The following is a 20,535-nucleotide window of genomic DNA, read 5'->3' as shown; positions in this document are numbered from 1 at the left end:
ATGCGGATTCTGGTATTGTAGGCTGGGAGCGTTAAGGTAAAGTTGGCATGGCATACAGTACATGCTGGAAGCAGACAGTGGCTATAGGGATAGTTCTGTAGTGCTGGAAGCAAAAGCTAACACCTCCCCCCCTTCCTCTCGCTCTCCCCCCCTCTCTCTCCATCTTTCCCCCTCCCTCCCTCCCCCTACTTCCCTCTCGCTCTCTCTTTCTGACACCTGTTAAAACAGCTCAAACGTATTACTGCTGTGTGGGGGTAGAGGAGGGGGAGGTGGGGGTAGAGGAGGGGGGGGGTGGGGGTAGAGGTTACATTTGAGTATTGCTGAAGGCGGCTTTGAGGAGGGGGTGTGGCCCATTGGGTAATGGGTGTGGTCTTGCAGGGAAGTGGGTGTGACTCAGTCGACTGTTGTAACGGTACTGACCAGTCGACACACTCCTCCCTCTATGGCCAACGACTGTCCTGCTACAGCCCCGGGAGGCAGGCGGGATATGTGAGTCTGGAGAGAGAGAGAGAGAGAGAGAAGAGAGTTTTAACACCTTTAATTTCTAACTAAAGTGAGTACAGTTCTTACAAAATGCATAGCAAAAGAGAGAGAAAATAACAAGAGAGAAATGTAGAACAGAAAGAGAGCGGAGGGGGTTAGGGGCGGTGGCAGAGTAACAGAGTTGGGGCTTCCTTTGTGGGGTCAAAGGAGAACGTCTCTCCTTGTGCAAATAACTATAGCAGGCCAGGCAGGCAGTGTTCCCTCCCTCCCAGTCAGTAACACCCTAAGGTAATCTGTCACTACTGTGTGGACAACCCTGTCAGGGTCAGTACAGGCCAGGATCCTGTCATTAGGGCACAGAAAATGTTTGAAAATGTTTTTTTTTGCAATGGAAAAACAGATAAGAGCTTTTCTTATTAAGTCTAGGTAGTTCCTGCCTCTTTCAGTCTGTGTGGTGCCCTAACGAACACAGCCCATGACAGGACACATATGGAAACACTAGCCTGTTACCTATGCTATACCCTCTGTGTTCTATAGCTTCCCTTCATCTTTAGACAGGGTTAAAGAGGATTTAAATGGTGAAAGATGGAGAAGACCCCATGACTGAATCATACTTTTAATGTGGTCAACATGGAATAACTTAAAATATTTCCTCCTAATTGAAACAGTAAATGAGTTGAAAAAGCCTGAACATGACCATGTACTCAACAGCACCATCAGATGGGACACAGCTGAGACGTTCATTCCTGTTTCATTCAAAACCCAGATTAACATTTACAGAAAGAGCAGTGAGAGAGGAAGAGGACCAAAAGGCTTAGTAAACCAAACACAGAGGGTGATTATCCAACCACAGTGCTCTCTGTGTGTGTGTGTGTGTGTGTGTGTGTGTGTGTGATGTCGTTTAGGGTGGGCCTGCCACATGTGTCCCCAGCCTGGCTTGTAAGAAGATCCACTAAACCCGGAGTAGATCGAACACTAGGTCCTGTTCATTAGGGCACGCAAGAGAAAACATTTAAAAAATATATTTTGCAACAGAAAACTCAAACAAGTTTTTCTTATTGGACAAGTCATGGTAGTCCCTCCCGGTTTCAATTTGTTTTCTTTCGTTTGGTGCAGGACCCCGCTCACATACGTCATCTGAGGACATGCTGAGTCCCAAATGGTACTCCATTCCCTAAATAGTGCACTACTTTTGACCAGGGTCCTATTGGACGAGGACGAATGTAGTGCACTACTTTTGACCAGGGTCCTATTGGATGAGGACGAATTACAACTGTTGTATCACACCTGACTACACCACTAAATGTGATCTGGTATGTTGTATCACACCTGACTACACCACTAAATGTGATCTGGTCTATTGAATCACACCTGACTACACCACTAAATGTGATCTGGTCTGTTGTATCACACCTGACTACACCACTAAATCTGATCTGGTCTGTTGTATCATACCTGACTACACCACTAAATGTGATCTGGTCTGTTGTATCACACCTGACTACACCACTAAATCTGATCTGGTCTGTTGTATCACACCTGACTACACCACTAAATGTGATCTGGTCTGTTGTATCACACCTGACTACACCACTAAATGTGATCTGGTCTGTTGTATCACACCTGACTACACCACTAAATGTGATCTGGTCTGTTGTATCACACCTGACTACACCACTAAATGTGATCTGGTCTGTTGTATCACACCTGACTACACCACTAAATGTGATCTGGTCTGTTGTATCACACCTGACTACACCACTAAATGTGATCTGGTCTGTTGTATCACACCTGACTACACCACTAAATGTGATCTGGTCTGTTGTATCACACCTGACTAAACCATTAAATCTGATCTGGTCTGTTGTATCACACCTGACTACACCACTAAATGTGATCTGGTCTGTTGTATCACACCTGACTACACCACTAAATGTGATCTGGTCTGTTGTATCACACCTGACTACACCACAACAGGAGTTGTACAACAACTCACAATACTAACAAACTTTGATGAACTTTTAACTGCATATCCACAGCATCTGATCAACCCATGATTGTATTCCTACGAACCAGAGGGGCTGATGGATGGAGTGACAAAGGAAAGAGAGAAATAAATGAAAGAGTAAAAAAGAGGCAGATGTTTCCAGTCAATTTTCTGTTGACAGCTTGTTGTTCCAGTGATTGAAGTGACTGACCACACTGGGGAACTCTGATTCACTTTAAATATAACAATGTTTTTCTGTGTTTGTCTGTGAAAAAAACACAACCCTTTGTTGATCAGATGTGTTTAAAAGCAGCTAGCTGACACGTTAACACCCGAGTGGAGGGGGAGAGGGTGAGGAGGAGTGGACGAGAGAAGAGGAGTGGAGGAGGAAAGAAGGTGGAGAGGGGAAGGAGGAGAGGAGAGAAGGATAAGAGGAGGAGAGAAGAGGAGGAGAGGAGAGAACAGGAGGAAAAGAGGAGAGGAGGGGGAGGAGAAGAGAAGAGGAGGGGGAGGAGGAGAGAAGAGGAGAAGAGGAGGAGGAGAGAAGAGGAGGAGAGGAGGGGGAGGAGAAGAGGAGGAGAGAAGAGGAGGAGGAGAGGAGGGGGAGGAGAAGAGGAGGAGAGAAGAGGAGAAGAGGAGGGGGAGGAGAGAAGGAGAGATGAGCAGAGGGGAGGAGGAGAGAAGAGAGGAGTGTGAAAGAGGAGAGGGTATAAATATAGCATAATGCCAGTGTGTTATTACTGCTTTGATGTTGTGGTGGTTTTACTTTCTATCAGAACAATCATTGGATTCTATCCCAGAACAGGATTATATCCTATGATTTTTGTTTTTCCATTTCACAATACATGTCTATCGACTGTTCTGATAGAATCCTATGAGTGTTCCGATAGAATCCTATGAGTGTTCCGATAGAATCCTATGAGTGTTCCGATAGAATCCAATGACTGTCCCGATAGAATCCAATGACTGTCCCGATAGAATCCTATGACTGTCCCGATAGAATCCTATGACTGTCCCGATAGAATCCTATGACTGTCCCGATAGAATCCTATGACTGTCCCGATAGAATCCTATGACTGTCCCGATAGAATCCTATGACTGTCCCGATAGAATCCTATGACTGTCCCGATAGAATCCTATGACTGTCCCGATAGAATCCTATGACTGTCCCGATAGAATCCTATGACTGTCCCGATAGAATCCTATGACTGTCCCGATAGAATCCTATGACTGTCCCGATAGAATCCTATGACTGTCCCGATAGAATCCTATGAGTGTCCCGATAGAATCCTATGAGTGTCCCGATAGAATCCTATGAGTGTCCCGATAGAATCCTATGAGTGTCCCGATAGAATCCTATGAGTGGCCCGATAGAATCCTATGAGTGTCCCGATAGAATCCTATGAGTGTCCCGATAGAATCCTATGAGTGTCCCGATAGAATCCTATGAGTGTTCCGATAGAATCCTATGAGTGTTCCGATAGAATCCTATGAGTGTTCCGATAGAATCCTATGAGTGTTCCGATAGAATCCTATGAGTGTTCCGATAGAATCCTATGAGTGTTCCGATAGAATCCTATGAGTGTTCCGATAGAATCCTATGAGTGCTCCGATAGAATCCTATGAGTGCTCCGATAGAATCCTATGAGTGTTCCGATAGAATCCTATGAGTGCTCCGATAGAATACCATGAGTGTTCCGATAGAATACCATAACTGTTCTGATAGAATCCTATGACTGTTATGATAGAATCCTATGACTGTTTTGATAGAATCCTATGACTGTTCTGATAGAATCCTATGACTGTTCTGATAGAATCCTATGACTGTTCTGATAGAATCCTATGACTGTTCTGATAGAATCCTATGAGTGTTCTGATAGAATCCTATGAGTGTTCTGATAGAATACCATGAGTGTTCTGATAGAATACCATGAGTGTTCTGATAGAATGATGTTTATTATTATTTATTATTGTCTCTATGAAATGGAAAAGAACAGCCCAGCCCAGCACAGCCCAGCACGGCCCAGCACGGCCCAGCCCGGCCCAGCACGGCCCAGCCCAGCCCAGCACGGCAGAAAGGACAGCAGGCCAGGAGGAATTTCCTTAGGAGTGGAACACAGGAGGAGCTGCTGTTACATTACTGTGTAGTCCCCTCTCTATAAGTCTCCACATTACTGTGTAGTCCCCTACTGTGTAGTCCCCTCTCTATAAGTCTCCACATTACTGTGTAGTCCCCTCTCTATAAGTCTCCACATTACTGTGTAGTCCCCTCTCTATAAGTCTCCACATTACTGTGTAGTCCCCTCTCTATAAGTCTCCACATTACTGTGTAGTCCCCTCTCTATAAGTCTCCACATTACTGTGTAGTCCCCTCTCTATAAGTCTCCACATTACTGTGTAGTCCCCTCTCGCTCTCAGTCCCCTCTCTCGCTCTCAGTCCCCTCTCGCTCTCAGTCCCCTCTCACGCTCTCAGTCCCCTCTCTCGCTCTCAGTCCCCTCTCTCGCTCTCAGTCCCCTCTCTCGCTCTCAGTCCCCTCTCTCGCTCTCAGTCCCCTCTCTCGCTCTCAGTCCCCTCTCGCTCTCAGTCCCCTCTCGCTCTCAGTCCCCTCTCTCGCTCTCAGTCCCCTCTCTCGCTCTCAGTCCCCTCTCGCTCTCAGTCCCCTCTCGCTCTCAGTCCCCTCTCTCGCTCTCAGTCCCCTCTCTCGCTCTCAGTCCCCTCTCTCGCTCTCAGTCCCCTCTCTCCATCAGTCCCCTCTCTCTATCAGTCCCCTCTCTCTATCAGTCCCCTCTCTCTATCAGTCCCCTCTCTGTCTCCATATTACTGTTACTGTGTAGCCCCCTCTCCATCAGTCCCCTCTCCATCAGTCCCCTCTCTAGCAGTCCCCTCTCTAGCAGTCCCCACATTACATTACTGTGTAGTCTCCTCTCTATCAGTCTCCACATTACTGTTACTGTGTAGTCCCCTCTCTATCAGCCTCCACATTACTGTTACTGTGTAGTCCCCTCTATCAGTCCCCTCTCTATCAGTCTCCACATTACTGTGTAGTCCCCTCTCTATCAGTCTCCACATTACTGTTACTGTGTAGTCCCCTCTCTATCAGTCTCCACATTACTGTGTAGTCCCCTCTCTATAAGTCTCCACATTACTGTGTAGTCCCCTCTCTATCAGTCTCCACATTACTATATAGTCCCCTCTCTATCTGTCTCCACATTACTATGTAGTCTCCTCTCTATCAGTCCCCTCTCTATCAGTCTCCACATTACTGTTACTGTGTAATCCCCTCTCTATCAGTCTCCACATTACTGTGTAGTCCCCTCTCGCTCTCAGTCCCCTCTCTCGCTCTCAGTCCCCTCTCTCGCTCTCAGTCCCCTCTCTCGCTCTCAGTCCCCTCTCTCGCTCTCAGTCCCCTCTCTCGCTCTCAGTCCCCTCTCTCGCTCTCAGTCCCCTCTCTCGCTCTCAGTCCCCTCTCTCGCTCTCAGTCCCCTCTCTCGCTCTCTGTCCCCTCTCTCGCTCTGTCCCCTCTCTCGCTCTCAGTCCCCTCTCGCTCTCAGTCCCCTCTCGCTCTCAGTCCCCTCTCGCTCTCAGTCCCCTCTCGCTCTCAGTCCCCTCTCGCTCTCAGTCCCCTCTCGCTCTCAGTCCCCTCTCTCGCTCTCAGTCCCCTCTCTCGCTCTCAGTCCCCTCTCTCCATCAGTCCCCTCTCTCCATCAGTCCCCTCTCTCCATCAGTCCCCTCTCTCTATCAGTCCCCTCTCTCTATCAGTCCCCTCTCTCTATCAGTCCCCTCTCTCTATCAGTCCCCTCTCTGTCTCCATATTACTGTTACTGTGTAGCCCCCTCTCCATCAGTCCCCTCTCCATCAGTCCCCTCTCTAGCAGTCCCCTCTCTATCAGTCCCCACATTACATTACTGTGTAGTCTCCTCTCTATCAGTCTCCACATTACTGTTACTGTGTAGTCCCCTCTCTATCAGTCTCCACATCACTGTTACTGTGTAATCCCTCTCTATCAGTCTCCACATTACTGTGTAGTCTCCTCTCTATCAGTCTCCACATCACTGTTACTGTGTAATCCCTCTCTATCAGTCTCCACATCACTGTTACTGTGTAATCCCTCTCTATCAGTCTCCACATTACTGTAGTCCCCCCCTACAGTCTCCACATTACTGTGTAGTCCCCTCTCTATCAGTCTCCACATTACTATGTAGTCCCCTCTCTATCAGTCTCCACATTACTGTGTAGTCCCCTCTCTATCAGTCTCCACATAACATAGCAACACCACCAGCTGGACAACGGTCTACTCTAGTCCGTCACATAGCCTTTCACTACAACATATGGGTAGGCTCCACAGTTCACACAAGGTCAAAGGGTAAACCACCTTGGGTGATCTGAGAGTTTACCGATTCTCTTGTTCTTAAAACATATGTTGCGTGTGTTTCTGTGTTTGGATATTTATAGGCTTTACTGTCCCCAGAAAAGCAGAGTATTCACCATATTGACCTAGTGAAGGTGGCCCAGATTTGAAAGGAGAGCTCACATCCCCCGACCGGGACCAATACCCAGAGCACAGCGAGCAAATTACACATTGATAGAGGAGAGGAGAGAGAGAAACTGGGCTACTGGAGAGAGGGAGACTGGGGGATTGGAGAGAGAGGGGGAGTGGGGCGCCACTGGGGGACTGGAGCGAGAGAGAGGGGGAGCGGGCCACTGGAGGACTGGAGAGAGAGAGAGGGTGAGCGGGCCACTGGAGGACTGGAGAGAGAGAGCGACCGGAGAGGGACCGGGCGGGAGAGGGACCGGAGAGAGAGAGAGGGGGAATGGGCCACTGGAGGACTGGAGAGAAAGTGAGCGAGAGAGGGACCAGAGAGAGAGCGAGCTAGAAGAGAGGGGGACCGGAGAGAGAGCGAGCGAGAGAGGGACCGGAGAAAGAGCGGGACCGGAGAAAGAGAGAGAGAGATGAACAGAAAGGAGAAAGAGAGGGACTGGAGAGAGAGAGATGGGTACAAGGGCCAGATATCATAGGAAGGATGTTACTGTAGAACGCCTTCTCTGGGTAGGATGTCACTGTAGAACGCCTTCTCTAGGTAGGATGTCACTGTAGAACGCCTTCTCTGGGTAGGATGTCACTGTAGAACGCCTTCTCTAGGTAGGATGTCACTGTAGAACGCCTTCTCTAGGGAAGGATGTCACTGTAGAACGCCTTCTCTAGGTAGGATGTCACTGTAGAACGCCATCTCTAGGTAGTATATCACTGTAGAACGCCATCTCTAGGTAGGATGTCACTGTAGAATGCCTTCCCTAGGTAGGATGTCACTGTAGAACGCCTCCCCTAGGTAGGATGTCACTGTAGAACGCCTTCCCTAGGTAGGATGTCACTGTAGAACGCCTTCCCTAGGTAGGATGTCACTGTAGAACGCCTTTCCTAGGTAGGATGTCACTGTAGAACGCCTTCCCTAGGTAGGATGTCACTGTAGAACGCCAACCCTAGGTGGTATGTCACTGTAGAACGCCATCTCTAGGTAGGATGTCATTGTAGAACGCCTTCCCTAGGTAGGATGTCACTGTAGAACGCCTTCCCTAGGTAGGATGTCACTGTAGAACGCCTTCCCTGGGTAGGATGTCACTGTAGAACACATTCTCTAGGGAGGATGTCACTGTAGAACACATTCTCTAGGGAGGATGTCACTGTAGAACACCTTCTCTAGGTAGGATGTCACTGTAGAACACCTTCTCTAGGTAGGATGTCACTGTAGAACACCTTCTCTAGGTAGGATGTCACTGTAGAACACCTTCTCTAGGTAGGATGTCACTGTAGAACACCTTCTCTAGGTAGGATGTCACTGTAGAACGCCTTCTCTAGGTAGGATGTCACTGTAGAACACCTTCTCTAGGTAGGATGTCACTGTAGAACACCTTCTCTAGGTAGGATGTCACTGTAGAACACCTTCTCTAGGTAGGATGTCACTGTAGAACACCTTCTCTGGGTAGGATGTTACTGTAGATTGCCTCTAGGTAGGATGTTACTGTAGAACACCTTCTCTAGGTAGGATGTTACTGTAGATGCCTTCTCTAGGTAGGATGTCACTGTAGAACACCTTCTCTAGGTAGGATGTTACTGTAGAACACCTTCTCTAGGTAGGATGTTACTGTAGATGCCTTCTCTAGGTAGGATGTCACTGTAGAACACCTTCTCTAGGTAGGATGTTACTGTAGATGCCTTCTCTAGGTAGGATGTCACTGTAGAACGCCTTCTCTAGGTAGGATGTCACTGTAGAACGCCTTCTCTAGGTAGGATGTTAGTGTAGAACACCTTCTCTAGGTAGGATGTTACTGTAGAACACTTTCTCTTGGTAGGATGTCACTGTAGAACGCCTTCTCTAGGTAGGATGTTACTGTAGATTGCCTCTAGGTAGGATGTTACTGTAGAACACCTTCTCTAGGTAGGATGTTACTGTAGATGCCTTCTCTAGGTAGGATGTCACTGTAGAATGCCTTCTCTAGGTAGGATGTTACTGTAGATGCCTTCTCTGGGTAGGATCCAACTGTAGAACGCCTTCTCTAGGTTGGATGTTACAGTAGATGCCTTAAATTAGGGTTTAAATTAACACCCGCGGGTAGATTTTGCCATTGGTGGGTAAGATGTCCATTTCATCAGCCACGTTGGTGGGTGGTCAGGGATCCACAGCGCGAGCATTTCAATCGCATTTATGAATAAAAAAAAATAGTCACGTACGATCACATTCATAGTAACACAATGTTGCAGTCACTGTTTTCAAAGTATTTCTGGCATTTTGTTTCATAGCTGGTAAATGAATTGCACAAAGTCAAAGAACTACGAATCCTGTATAGCCTATTCCACTTCGTGCTGCAACACTGCCTGGCTGGGGGCAGTGCAAACGTGAAGAGCCAAGTGAAAGATTCATTTTCTGAAAACCATCTGAACAGGTATAAAAGTTGGTCAAATTTACTTGAAAGGAAAGTCTACTGAAGTGAGACTTTGTCCTTGTGTTTCTTGGTCTAATTTACATTGTTTTGTTCACATGTTAGAGGTTGTTTTTCTAGGTTTGAGTTTGAACATCTAGGGACGATAAGACAAGGCTTCTCCTAGTCAGACTCAGTCTCACAGCCCCAGTCACGTTACCATTTTTGTCTCATCTGTGATATTTTGGTAAAAAAAAAAAAAAAAAAATTGAGCAATATATCACATTACTTCTTACTAGTAATACATTTTAGAAACATTACAAAGCATGTTTATCCGTTTTGTTGGTGTAATTTTAGCGGGGGAAAAAATATTTTGGTTAGTAAAGTTTTTTTTTTTTACATTTACCTGCCATAGTGCCTTGTGGACCAAAAAGTGAATTTTATGCCCTAGTTACAGGAAATGCTAATTTCTTGAAGGGCAACATGTTGGTTTGATAGAGGTAAACAAAATGGAGTCAGTCAGGCCTTTAACCCCCTGACCCTATAATTGATGGACGTTTACAGCAGTTGATAGAGCAGTAGGAGGTTTACAGCAGTTGATAGAGCAGTAGGAGGTTTACAGCAGTTGATAGAGCAGTAGGAGGTTTACAGCAGTTGATAGAGCAGTAGGAGGTTTACAGCAGTTGATAGAGCAGTAGGAGGTTTACAGCAGTTGATAGAGCAGTAGGAGGTTTACAGCAGTTGATAGAGCAGTAGGAGGTTTACAGCAGTTGATAGAGCAGTAGGAGGTTTACAGCAGTTGATAGAGCAGTAGGAGGTTTACAGCAGTTGATAGAGCAGTAGGAGGTGTACAGCAGTTGATAGAGCAGTAGGAGGTGTACAGCAGTTGATAGAGCAGTAGAAGGTTTACAGCAGTTGATAGAGCAGTAGAAGGTTTACAGCAGTTGATAGAGCAGTAGGAGGTTTACAGCAGTTCATAGAGCAGTAGGAGGTTTACAGCAGTTGATAGAGCAGTAGGAGGTTTACAGCAGTTGATAGAGCAGTAGGAGGTTTACAGCAGTTGATAGAGCAGTAGGAGGTTTACAGCAGTTGATAGAGCAGTAGGTTTACAGCAGTTCATAGAGCAGTAGGAGGTTTACAGCAGTTCATAGAGCAGTAGGAGGTTTACAGCAGTTCATAGAGCAGTAGGAGGTTTACAGCAGTTCATAGAGCTGTAGGAGGTTTACAGCAGTTCATAGAGCTGTAGGAGGTTTACAGCAGTTCATAGAGCTGTAGGAGGTTTACAGCAGTTCATAGAGCTGTAGGAGGTTTACAGCAGTTCATTGAGCTGTAGGAGTATTGCGACACAGGCAGCAGGTTGGCCCCAGTTCAATTCCTTCTTCTAACAATCACATTTCCCATCTATTGTGCAATTCTGCACGTTACACAAACCTGCTCTGCTCTCTCTCACCTCTATCTCTCCAAACTTCCTGAGCAGTTTGTTGAGGAGGAGAGTTGGAGGAAGGAGGTTGGATCCGGTTCAGTATATTTATTGCAAATCACAACTATTGTGCAGCACTGCACTTTTCCAAAACCTAATCTATTCCACCACAAAACCAGACAGATTTTTCCAGAAACACTCATTTGTTTTGTCACATTTTTCTAATAAAAAGCTATCAATTCTGGAAAATGTAAAACAACTTTCAACAAACCACAAGTCATGAAAACAGGAACAAAAAAAATAAAACGGGTTCTTGTAAATTATGAATGTCTTAAATATCTTTGCCATTGGCACTTCTCAATGTAATCCAATTATATTTATTTGAATTGGTTAACATGTCAAATTTATTACGCTTATGAACAGTTTGTAATTATCTTTGTAATCAAAATAAAGCTCAGCAGAGAAAACAGTGACATATGGCTTGTTTGTTTATTGTTATGGAGGCTCACCTTGGCTTTCCCATCCTGGGCAGACATGTAGCCTACACACATACTTTCTGTAGTGTGACTCCACAGGAACTCAACTAGAGAGAGAGAGGGGGAGAGAAGGAGAGAGAGAGGGAGAGAGAGGGAGAGAGAGGGAGAGAGAGGGAGAGAGAGGGAGAGAGAGGGAGAGAGAGGGAGAGAGGGGGAGAGAGGGGGAGAGAGGGGGAGAGAGAGACATTAAAAAAAAAGTTGATGAGCGCAGGGTAGACAAAAAGAAGTCTGTTGGTCATTGGGACCAGGAAGTTGGGTCCAGTTTCTCAGAAGCTGAGGAGTTACACACTTCATAAACTTTATATCCGTCAGACAGAGGAAAAACATTGCACTTTGACAGCTGGCAGGGAGAAAGTCTGTGTCCCAAATGACATTTTACTCATTTATCCAGAGCAACTTACAGCTAGTGCATTCATCTTCGGATAACCCAACCCTCTCCTGACATCCAGGCTATAAACTCTTACCCAGTATAGCCTGGATGTCAGCAGAGGGTTGGGTTATAAACTCTTACCCAGTATAGCCTGGATGTCAGCAGAGGGTTGGGTTATAAACTCTTACCCAGTATAGCCTGGATGTCAGGAGAGGGTTGGGTTATAAACTCTTACCCAGTATAGCCTGGATGTCAGGAGAGGGTTGGGTTATAAACTCTTACCCAGTATAGCCTGGATGTCAGCAGAGGGTTGGGTTATAAACTCTTACCCAGTATAGCCTGGATGTCAGCAGAGGGATGGGTTATAAACTCTTACCCAGTATAGCCTGGATGTCAGCAGAGGGTTGGGTTATAAACTCTTACCCAGTATAGCCTGGATGTCAGGAGAGGGTTGGGTTATAAACTCTTACCCAGTATAGCCTGGATGTCAGGAGAGGGTTGGGTTATAAACTCTTACCCAGAATAGCCTGGAAGTCAGGAGAGGGTTGGGTTATAAACTCTTACCCAGTATAGCCTGGAAGTCAGGAGAGGGTTGGGTTATAAACTCTTACCCAGTATAGCCTGGATGTCAGGAGAGGGTTGGGTTATAAACTCTTACCCAGTATAGCCTGGATGTCAGCAGAGGGTTGGGTTATAAACTCTTACCCAGTATAGCCTGGATGTCAGCAGAGGGATGGGTTATAAACTCTTACCCAGTATAGCCTGGATGTCAGCAGAGGGTTGGGTTATAAACTCTTACCCAGTATAGCCTGGATGTCAGGAGAGGGTTGGGTTATAAACTCTTACCCAGTATAGCCTGGATGTCAGGAGAGGGTTGGGTTATAAACTCTTACCCAGTATAGCCTGGAAGTCAGGAGAGGGTTGGGTTATAAACTCTTACCCAGTATAGCCTGGATATCAGCAGAGGGTTGGGTTATAAACTCTTACACAGTATAGCCTGGAAGTCAGGAGAGGGTTGGGTTATAAACTCTTACCCAGTATAGCCTGGATATCAGCAGAGGGTTGGGTTATAAACTCTTACACAGTATAGCCTGGAAGTCAGGAGAGGGTTGGGTTATAAACTCTTACCCAGTATGGCCTGGATATCAGCAGAGGGTTGGGTTATAAACTCTTACACAGTATAGCCTGGAAGTCAGGAGAGGGTTGGGTTATAAACTCTTACCCAGTATGGCCTGGATATCAGCAGAGGGTTGGGCGTCGGAATACCTGCAGCACCTCAGGACGATGACCCCTCCAAGGACACAGTCCTCACTGGCCAGGAACGGGGAACCTGGAGGAGACAGGATGTTACCATTCCGTTTACATACCCTAACCCAGTCCTCAATGGAAAGGAACAGGGGAGCCTGGAGGAGACAGGGTAGAGGGGGAATGTTTTAAGTCTACATAACCAATATAAAAATGACTCATGTCATTGTTTGGTAACACTTTATTATCTACATAAAGGCTTCATAATACATTCATACTATTATGAAATGCTTACACACTGCTTATGAGTGGGTGAAGAACATGTTATGAAGGTTACCCATCTTTCCTTATAGGAGGAATTCAACTGAGCTGAGAGTTGTCTAATATCTATCAGGAATTAAACGGTCGGAATTTCCCATAATATTCCTCTACCCGGTCTGGGACAAACTAAACAACTGCTAGCAATTATTCTGTGTGTGTGTGTGTGTGTGTGTTAGGGCTGTCCCCGACTAAAAAAATTGAATTGGTCGACCGAGAGTCGCCCTGTTCCTTCGACCAAGCGATTGGTTGAAATCTTTACACATATTTGTCCATATATAGACAGACAGACCCTCTGTGTTTGAATCAAATCCACCACATATGCTAAAAAACGGAAAGGGGGATACCTAGTCAGTTGTCCAACTACATGTATTCAACTGAAATGTGTCTTCAGGATTTAACCCAACCCCTCTGATTCAGAGAGGTGAGGGGAGGGGGGGGGCTGCCTTAATCGACATCCATGTTCTCGGCGCCCGGGGAACAGCGGGTTAACTGCCTTGTTCAGGGCCCGGGGAACAGTGGGTTAACCGCCTTGTTCAGGGCCCACTGTTCCCCGGGCCCTGAACAAGGCGGTTAACCCACTGTTAACCGCCTTGTTCAGGGCCCGGGGAACAGTGGGTTAACTGCCTTGCTCAGGGGCAGAACGACACATTTTTACCTTGTCAGCTCAGGGATTTGATCCAGCAACCTTTCAGGTCACTGGCCCAACGCTCCTACTCTCAGGGCTACCGAGTTACCCTCCTACCCTCCGGGCTACCCTCCGGGCTACCGCGTTACCCTCTGGGCTACTGAGTTACGCTCCAACCCTCCGGGCTACTGAGTTACGCTCCAACCCTCCGGGCTACTGAGTTACGCTCCAACCCTCCGGGCTACTGAGTTACGCTCCTACCCTCCGGGCTACTGAGTTACGCTCCAACCCTCCGGGCTACTGAGTTACGCTCCAACCCTCCGGGCTACTGAGTTACGCTCCTACCCTCCGGGCTACTGAGTTACGCTCCAACCCTCCGGGCTACTGAGTTACGCTCCAACCCTCCGGGCTACTGAGTTACGCTCCAACCCTCCGGGCTACTGAGTTACGCTCCTACCCTCCGGGCTACTGAGTTACGCTCCAACCCTCCGGGCTACTGAGTTACGCTCCAACCCTCCGGGCTACTGAGTTACGCTCCAACCCTCCGGGCTACTGAGTTACGCTCCAACCCTCCGGGCTACTGAGTTACGCTCCTACCCTCCGGGCTACTGAGTTACGCTCCTACCCTCCGGGCTACTGAGTTACGCTCCTACCCTCCGGGCTACTGAGTTACGCTCCAACCCTCCGGGCTACTGAGTTACGCTCCAACCCTCCGGGCTACTGAGTTACGCTTCTACCCTCCGGGCTACTGAGTTACGCTCCAACCCTCCGGGCTACTGAGTTACGCTCCTACCCTCCGGGCTACTGAGTTACGCTTCTACCCTCCGGGCTACTGAGTTACGCTCCAACCCTCCGGGCTACTGAGTTACGCTTCTACCCTCCGGGCTACTGAGTTACGCTCCAACCCTCCGGGCTACTGAGTAGATGTTACGCTCCAACCCTCCGGGCTACTGAGTTACGCTCCAACCCTCCGGGCTACTGAGTTACGCTCCAACCCTCCGGGCTACTGAGTTACGCTCCAACCCTCCGGGCTACTGAGTTACGCTCCAACCCTCCGGGCTACTGAGTTACGCTCCAACCCTCCGGGCTACTGAGTTACGCTCCAACCCTCCGGGCTACTGAGTTACGCTCCAACCCTCCGGGCTACTGAGTTACGCTCCTACCCTCCGGGCTACTGAGTTACGCTCCTACCCTCCGGGCTACTGAGTTACGCTCCTACCCTCCGGGCTACTGAGTTACGCTCCAACCCTCCGGGCTACTGAGTTACGCTCCAACCCTCCGGGCTACTGAGTTACGCTCCAACCCTCCGGGCTACTGAGTTACGCTCCAACCCTCCGGGCTACTGAGTTACGCTCCACCCTCCGGGCTACTGAGTTACGCTCCTACCCTCCGGGCTACTGAGTTACGCTCCTACCCTCCGGGCTACTGAGTTACGCTCCAACCCTCCGGGCTACTGAGTTACGCTCCAACCCTCCGGGCTACTGAGTTACGCTCCAACCCTCCAGTATACAGAGTTACGGCTCAATAAAGAGATAGACAAAGAAGAAAAAAAAGAATGCGAATCATTCCAGATATTCTATTTAGAGAGCTTCAATTAAATGGGTTGTGTAAGCTGAGTGAGGGTTGTCTGGCCACATCAAAGACTCATCATCTCTCATCACGAAGGAAAGACTGTGTGTGTCTGTCTGTGCCTAAGGGTTTATAGAGCTGTGTTTGGTTTAATGAGAGACTTCAGAGACAACAACAGAACAGTCTAGATCATCGCTCTTCCAACTGTCTAGGGCACTATTCTTTACCCTATGGGCCATGGTGGTTAGAGCCTCGTGGGCCCTGGTTAGAGCTCCGTGGGCTCTGGTTAGAGCCCCGTGGGCCCTGGTTAGAGCTCCGTGGGCCCTGGTGGTTAGAGCTCCGTGGGCCCTGGTGGTTAGAGCCCCGTGGGCCCTGGTGGTTAGAGCCCCGTGGGCCCTGGTGGTTAGAGCCCCGTGGGCCCTGGTGGTTAGAGCCCCGTGGGCCCTGGTGGTTAGAGCCCCGTGGGCCCTGGTGGTTAGAGCCCCGTGGGCCCTGGTGGTTAGAGCTCCGTGGGCCCTGGTGGTTAGAGCCCCGTGGGCCCTGGTGGTTAGAGCCCCGTGGGCCCTGGTGGTTTGAGCCCCGTGGGCCCTGGTGGTTTGAGCCCCGTGGGCCCTGGTGGTTTGAGCCCCGTGGGCCCTGGTGGTTAGAGCCCCGTGGGCCCTGGTTAGAGCTCCGTGGGCCCTGGTTAGAGCTCCGTGGGCCCTGGTTAGAGCTCCGTGGGCCCTGGTGGTTAGAGCCCCGTGGGCCCTGGTGGTTAGAGCCCCGTGGGCCCTGGTTAGAGCTCCGTGGGCCCTGGTTAGAGCTCCGTGGGCCCTGGTGGTTAGAGCCCCGTGGGCCCTGGTGGTTAGAGCCCCGTGGGCCCTGGTGGTTAGAGCCCCGTGGGCCCTGGTGGTGAGAGCCCCGTGGGCCCTGGTGGTTAGAGCCCCGTGGGCCCTGGTGGTTAGAGCCCCTTGGGCCCTGGTGGTTAGAGCCCCGTGGGCCCTGGTGGTTAGAGCCCCGTGGGCCCTGGTGGTTAGAGCCCCGTGGGCCCTGGTGGTTAGAGCCCCGTGGGCCCTGGTGCTTAGAGCCCCGTGGGCCCTGGTGGTTAGAGCTCCGTGGGCCCTGGTGGTTAGAGCCCCGTGGGCCCTGGTGGTTAGAGCCCCGTGGGCCCTGGTGGTTTGAGCCCCGTGGGCCCTGGTGGTTTGAGCCCCGTGGGCCCTGGTGGTTTGAGCCCCGTGGGCCCTGGTGGTTAGAGCCCCGTGGGCCCTGGTTAGAGCTCCGTGGGCCCTGGTTAGAGCTCCGTGGGCCCTGGTTAGAGCTCCGTGGGCCCTGGTGGTTAGAGCCCCGTGGGCCCTGGTGGTTAGAGCCCCGTGGGCCCTGGTTAGAGCTCCGTGGGCCCTGGTTAGAGCTCCGTGGGCCCTGGTGGTTAGAGCCCCGTGGGCCCTGGTGGTTAGAGCCCCGTGGGCCCTGGTGGTTAGAGCCCCGTGGGCCCTGGTGGTGAGAGCCCCGTGGGCCCTGGTGGTTAGAGCCCCGTGGGCCCTGGTGGTTAGAGCCCCTTGGGCCCTGGTGGTTAGAGCCCCTTGGGCCCTGATTAAAGCCCCTTGGGCCCTGGTTAAAGCCCCTTGGGCCCTGGTTAAAGCCCCTTGGGCCCTGGTTAAAGCCCCGTGGGCCCTGGTTAGAGCCCCGTGGGTCTTGGTCATAAGTAGTATCCTAAAATAGGCAATAGGGTGCCATATGGGGCGCAATTGTAGTGTTTCAGAGATGTCTCGGAACGATCGGACTGAGACAGACTTCTAAAAAGGAAGACAAGACCAAAACCACCAAATGATTGCACATTTTCTCGCCCTGTTCTCTCCTCTCTGTTCAACTCTAAAGGTCACTTCCTCTCATAGACCCAGAAAGAGAGCGAGAAACAGAGAGCCCAACAAAATTAACAAGGCTTATTCAACATTGACCACTTCTGAAAATACAGAAATAGCCCAACACCATCTTCAAAATTAACTGTCAACAAAATATTGACATGGCCATGAAAATAACGACAGCTGTCTGTCGAATATGAATCTATGGGCCGTTAGCAGGACTGAACAGATGTAAATCATATATTCACCAAGAAGCGGTCAGCTTGGATTTCTTGTCGTCACCGTTTCCAGTTGTTAGCCAATTAATGCTTTTTCACTTCAGTTTTTGTCATGACCTCCTCCGTGCTAAACTGAAACGTGTCTCTCCGTGCACAGATGCTTGGCTGAAACTGACAGTGTGTGTGTGTACACATGTGTGTTACTTACTGATGAACTTGTTCTGCATAGCCTCCAGCAGCGCCTGGTGAGCATCTTCACACTGCATGGCAGAAGAACACTCCCGTGCTAGCATGGTTCGTATTAGATGTTCCCCACAACCTACGTACACACACACACACACACACACACACAGGAAGACAGGGGGGAGATGCTTATCAATGTATGGGTTATGTATGGGTTATGTATGAGTTATGTATGGGTTATGAATGGGTTATGAATGAGTTATGAATGAGTTATGAATGAGTTATGAATGAGTTAGGTATGAGTTACGTATGGGTTATGTATGGGTTATGTATGGGTTATGAACTCTTTATATACACTGTTGGTCATATTGGGTTTCTGTTTATCAGGATCAACACATCTCAACATTCACTGAGTGGACAAGACATTAAGGACACCTTCCGAATATTGAGTTACTTCCTCTCTTTTACCATCAGAACAGCCGCAATTCGTTGGGGTATGGACTCTACAAGGTGTCGAACGCGTTCCACAGGAATGTTGGCCCATGTTGACTCCAATGCTTCCCACAGTTGTGTCCTGTTGGATGGATGTCCTTTGGTTGGGTGGACCGTTCTTGATAAACACGGTAAAGAGTTGAGCGTCTAAAACCCAGCAGCTTTGCAGTTCTTCACACAAACCGGTGCGCCTGGCACCTACTACCATACCGCGCTCAATGGCACTTAAATCCTTTGCCTTGTCCATTCACCCTATGAATGGCACACATACACAATCCACGTCTCAATTGTCTCAAGGCTTAAATATCCTTCTTTAACCCGTCTCCTCCCACACTGATTGAAGTGGATTTAACAGGTGACATCGATAAGGGATCATAGCTTTCACCTGGATTCACCTAGTCAGTCTCATGGAAAGAACATTCTTAAGTGTTCTTAATATTTTGCAAACTCACGTGTATTAACACATCCACACTTGCAGGAGAACAGATGAGTCAGTCACAGAGTCAGTCAGAACACATCCTACAGCCGCAGGGGACAGAGACGCATGCCAATCAGGGCTACACGAGTAATCAATTTCACATCTAAGTTGCGATATTGGCATGTGCAATATCCATATTGCAAGAGGCTGCGATTTTCTCCTTTCAGTGAATGCGGTTCCATGCACACAATGTGATTATTGTGGATAGTCAGATGAATACAATATAGCTTGATTTAAACGTTTAAACATGCTTTGCAAAAAGAAACGACTTCCCCAATAATCCTGTTTACATGGACACATCTGAAATCAGGCTGCCTGATGGGACTTTTGATAAATGCAAATGTTCTACCACAGCGACCACCGTTATTTTTTTGCAAAAATACTTTTTGATTCTGAGTTGCGACATAGAAAGTTTGTACGTGAAAACAATTTCTAAAATGAAAACGTTCAGTTGTTTTTCTCCCGAACTCACTTCACTCACATTAAAAAGATGGAGGCAACCCGATGCGCACACACACACACACACCGATCAAATACCAAACGCTGGAACACCGACTAAGCTGTTTACATGTCCTAATAATACGAAAGAATGGTCAGGAAAAAAAATAAAACTGGTGTTTTATTCGGCGTATGCTCACTTCAATTATGACATTAAGATAAGCAGAGTAAGGTGTTTATACGACTATTGCATAATCTGCCTACTGCCATAATCAGTTCATTATCAAATTATTAGAACGCATGTAAATATACTCTGACACCCCATTAATACGACAAAAAAATAGACTTGTGGAAACCTCCTCCAATGAGATGCGCTAGACTCCGTTCATTCACTCTCTACATGCACAGAGGATGCTGACCAATCACAAGCGGGCTCTCACTTTCTTCATGGCCAATCACAAGTGTCCCCGCTTCAGAGCGCAAAGCAGTTTTTATTAGGGTCCCCGTTGCGAAAGCAGTAGCTACTCTTCCTGGGGTCCACATGAAACATGACATAATACAGAACATTAATAGACAAGAACAGCTAAAGGACAGAACGGCATCAATGTAAAAACATTAAAACAAAACAAGACAGTCAGCCTGGGAAAGAGCCATGTAAAACCAAGACAGCAAACCAGGGAAAGAGCCATGTAAAACCAAGACAGTCAGCCTGGGAAAGAGCCATGTAAAACCAAGACAGCAAACCAGGGAAAGAGCCATGTAAAACCAAGACAGTCAGCCTGGGAAAGAGCCATGTAAAACCAAGACAGTCAGCCTGGGAAAGAGCCATGTAAAACCAAGACAGCAAACCAGGGAAAGAGCCATGTAAAACCAAGACAGTCAGCCTGGGAAAGAGCCATGTAAAACCAAGACAGCAAACCAGGGAAAGAGCCATGTAAAACCAAGACAGTCAGCCTGGGAAAGAGCCATGTAAAACCAAGACAGTCAGCCATGGAAAGAGCCATGTAAAACCAAGACAGCAAACCAGGGAAAGAGCCATGTAAAACCAAGACAGTCAGCCTGGGAAAGAGCCATGTCAAACCAAGACAGTCAGCCTGGGAAAGAGCCATGTCAAACCAAGACAGTCAGCCATGGAAAGAGCCATGTAAAACCAAGACAGCAAACCAGGGAAAGAGCCATGTAAAACCAAGACAGTCAGCCTGGGAAAGAGCCATGTAAAACCAAGACAGCAAACCAGGGAAAGAGCCATGTCAAACCAAGACAGTCAGCCATGGAAAGAGCCATGTCAAACCAAGACAGTCAGCCATGGAAAGAGCCATGTCAAACCAAGACAGTCAGCCATGGAAAGAGCCATGTCAAACCAAGACAGTCAGCCATGGAAAGAGCCATGTAAAACCAAGACAGCAAACCAGGGAA

The 20,535-nt window shown here is 48.5% G+C and overlaps 1 protein-coding gene across 1 annotated transcript in view; it reads right to left on the bottom strand.

The window, feature by feature from the left end:
* Nucleotides 1-275: 275 nt before the first annotated feature.
* The window catches only part of tasp1 (taspase, threonine aspartase, 1), an 85,796-nt gene continuing 65,536 nt past the window's right edge, over nt 276-20,535 (bottom strand). The window contains exons 11-14 of the mRNA XM_029702311.1: nt 17,737-17,847; nt 12,935-13,042; nt 11,316-11,389; nt 276-495 (exon numbers count right to left, since the gene is read on the bottom strand). Coding sequence (XP_029558171.1) covers nt 394-495; nt 11,316-11,389; nt 12,935-13,042; nt 17,737-17,847 — 395 coding nt within the window. The 3' untranslated portion in view covers nt 276-393. The remainder of the gene's footprint in view (nt 496-11,315; nt 11,390-12,934; nt 13,043-17,736; nt 17,848-20,535) is intronic.

Source organism: Salmo trutta, chromosome 2 (genome assembly GCF_901001165.1).
Source record: "Salmo trutta chromosome 2, fSalTru1.1, whole genome shotgun sequence".
Taxonomy (NCBI): Eukaryota; Metazoa; Chordata; class Actinopteri; order Salmoniformes; family Salmonidae; genus Salmo; species Salmo trutta.
The sequence above is the reverse complement of the archived record's forward strand: the minus strand, read 5'-3'. Positions and strand labels throughout refer to the sequence as shown.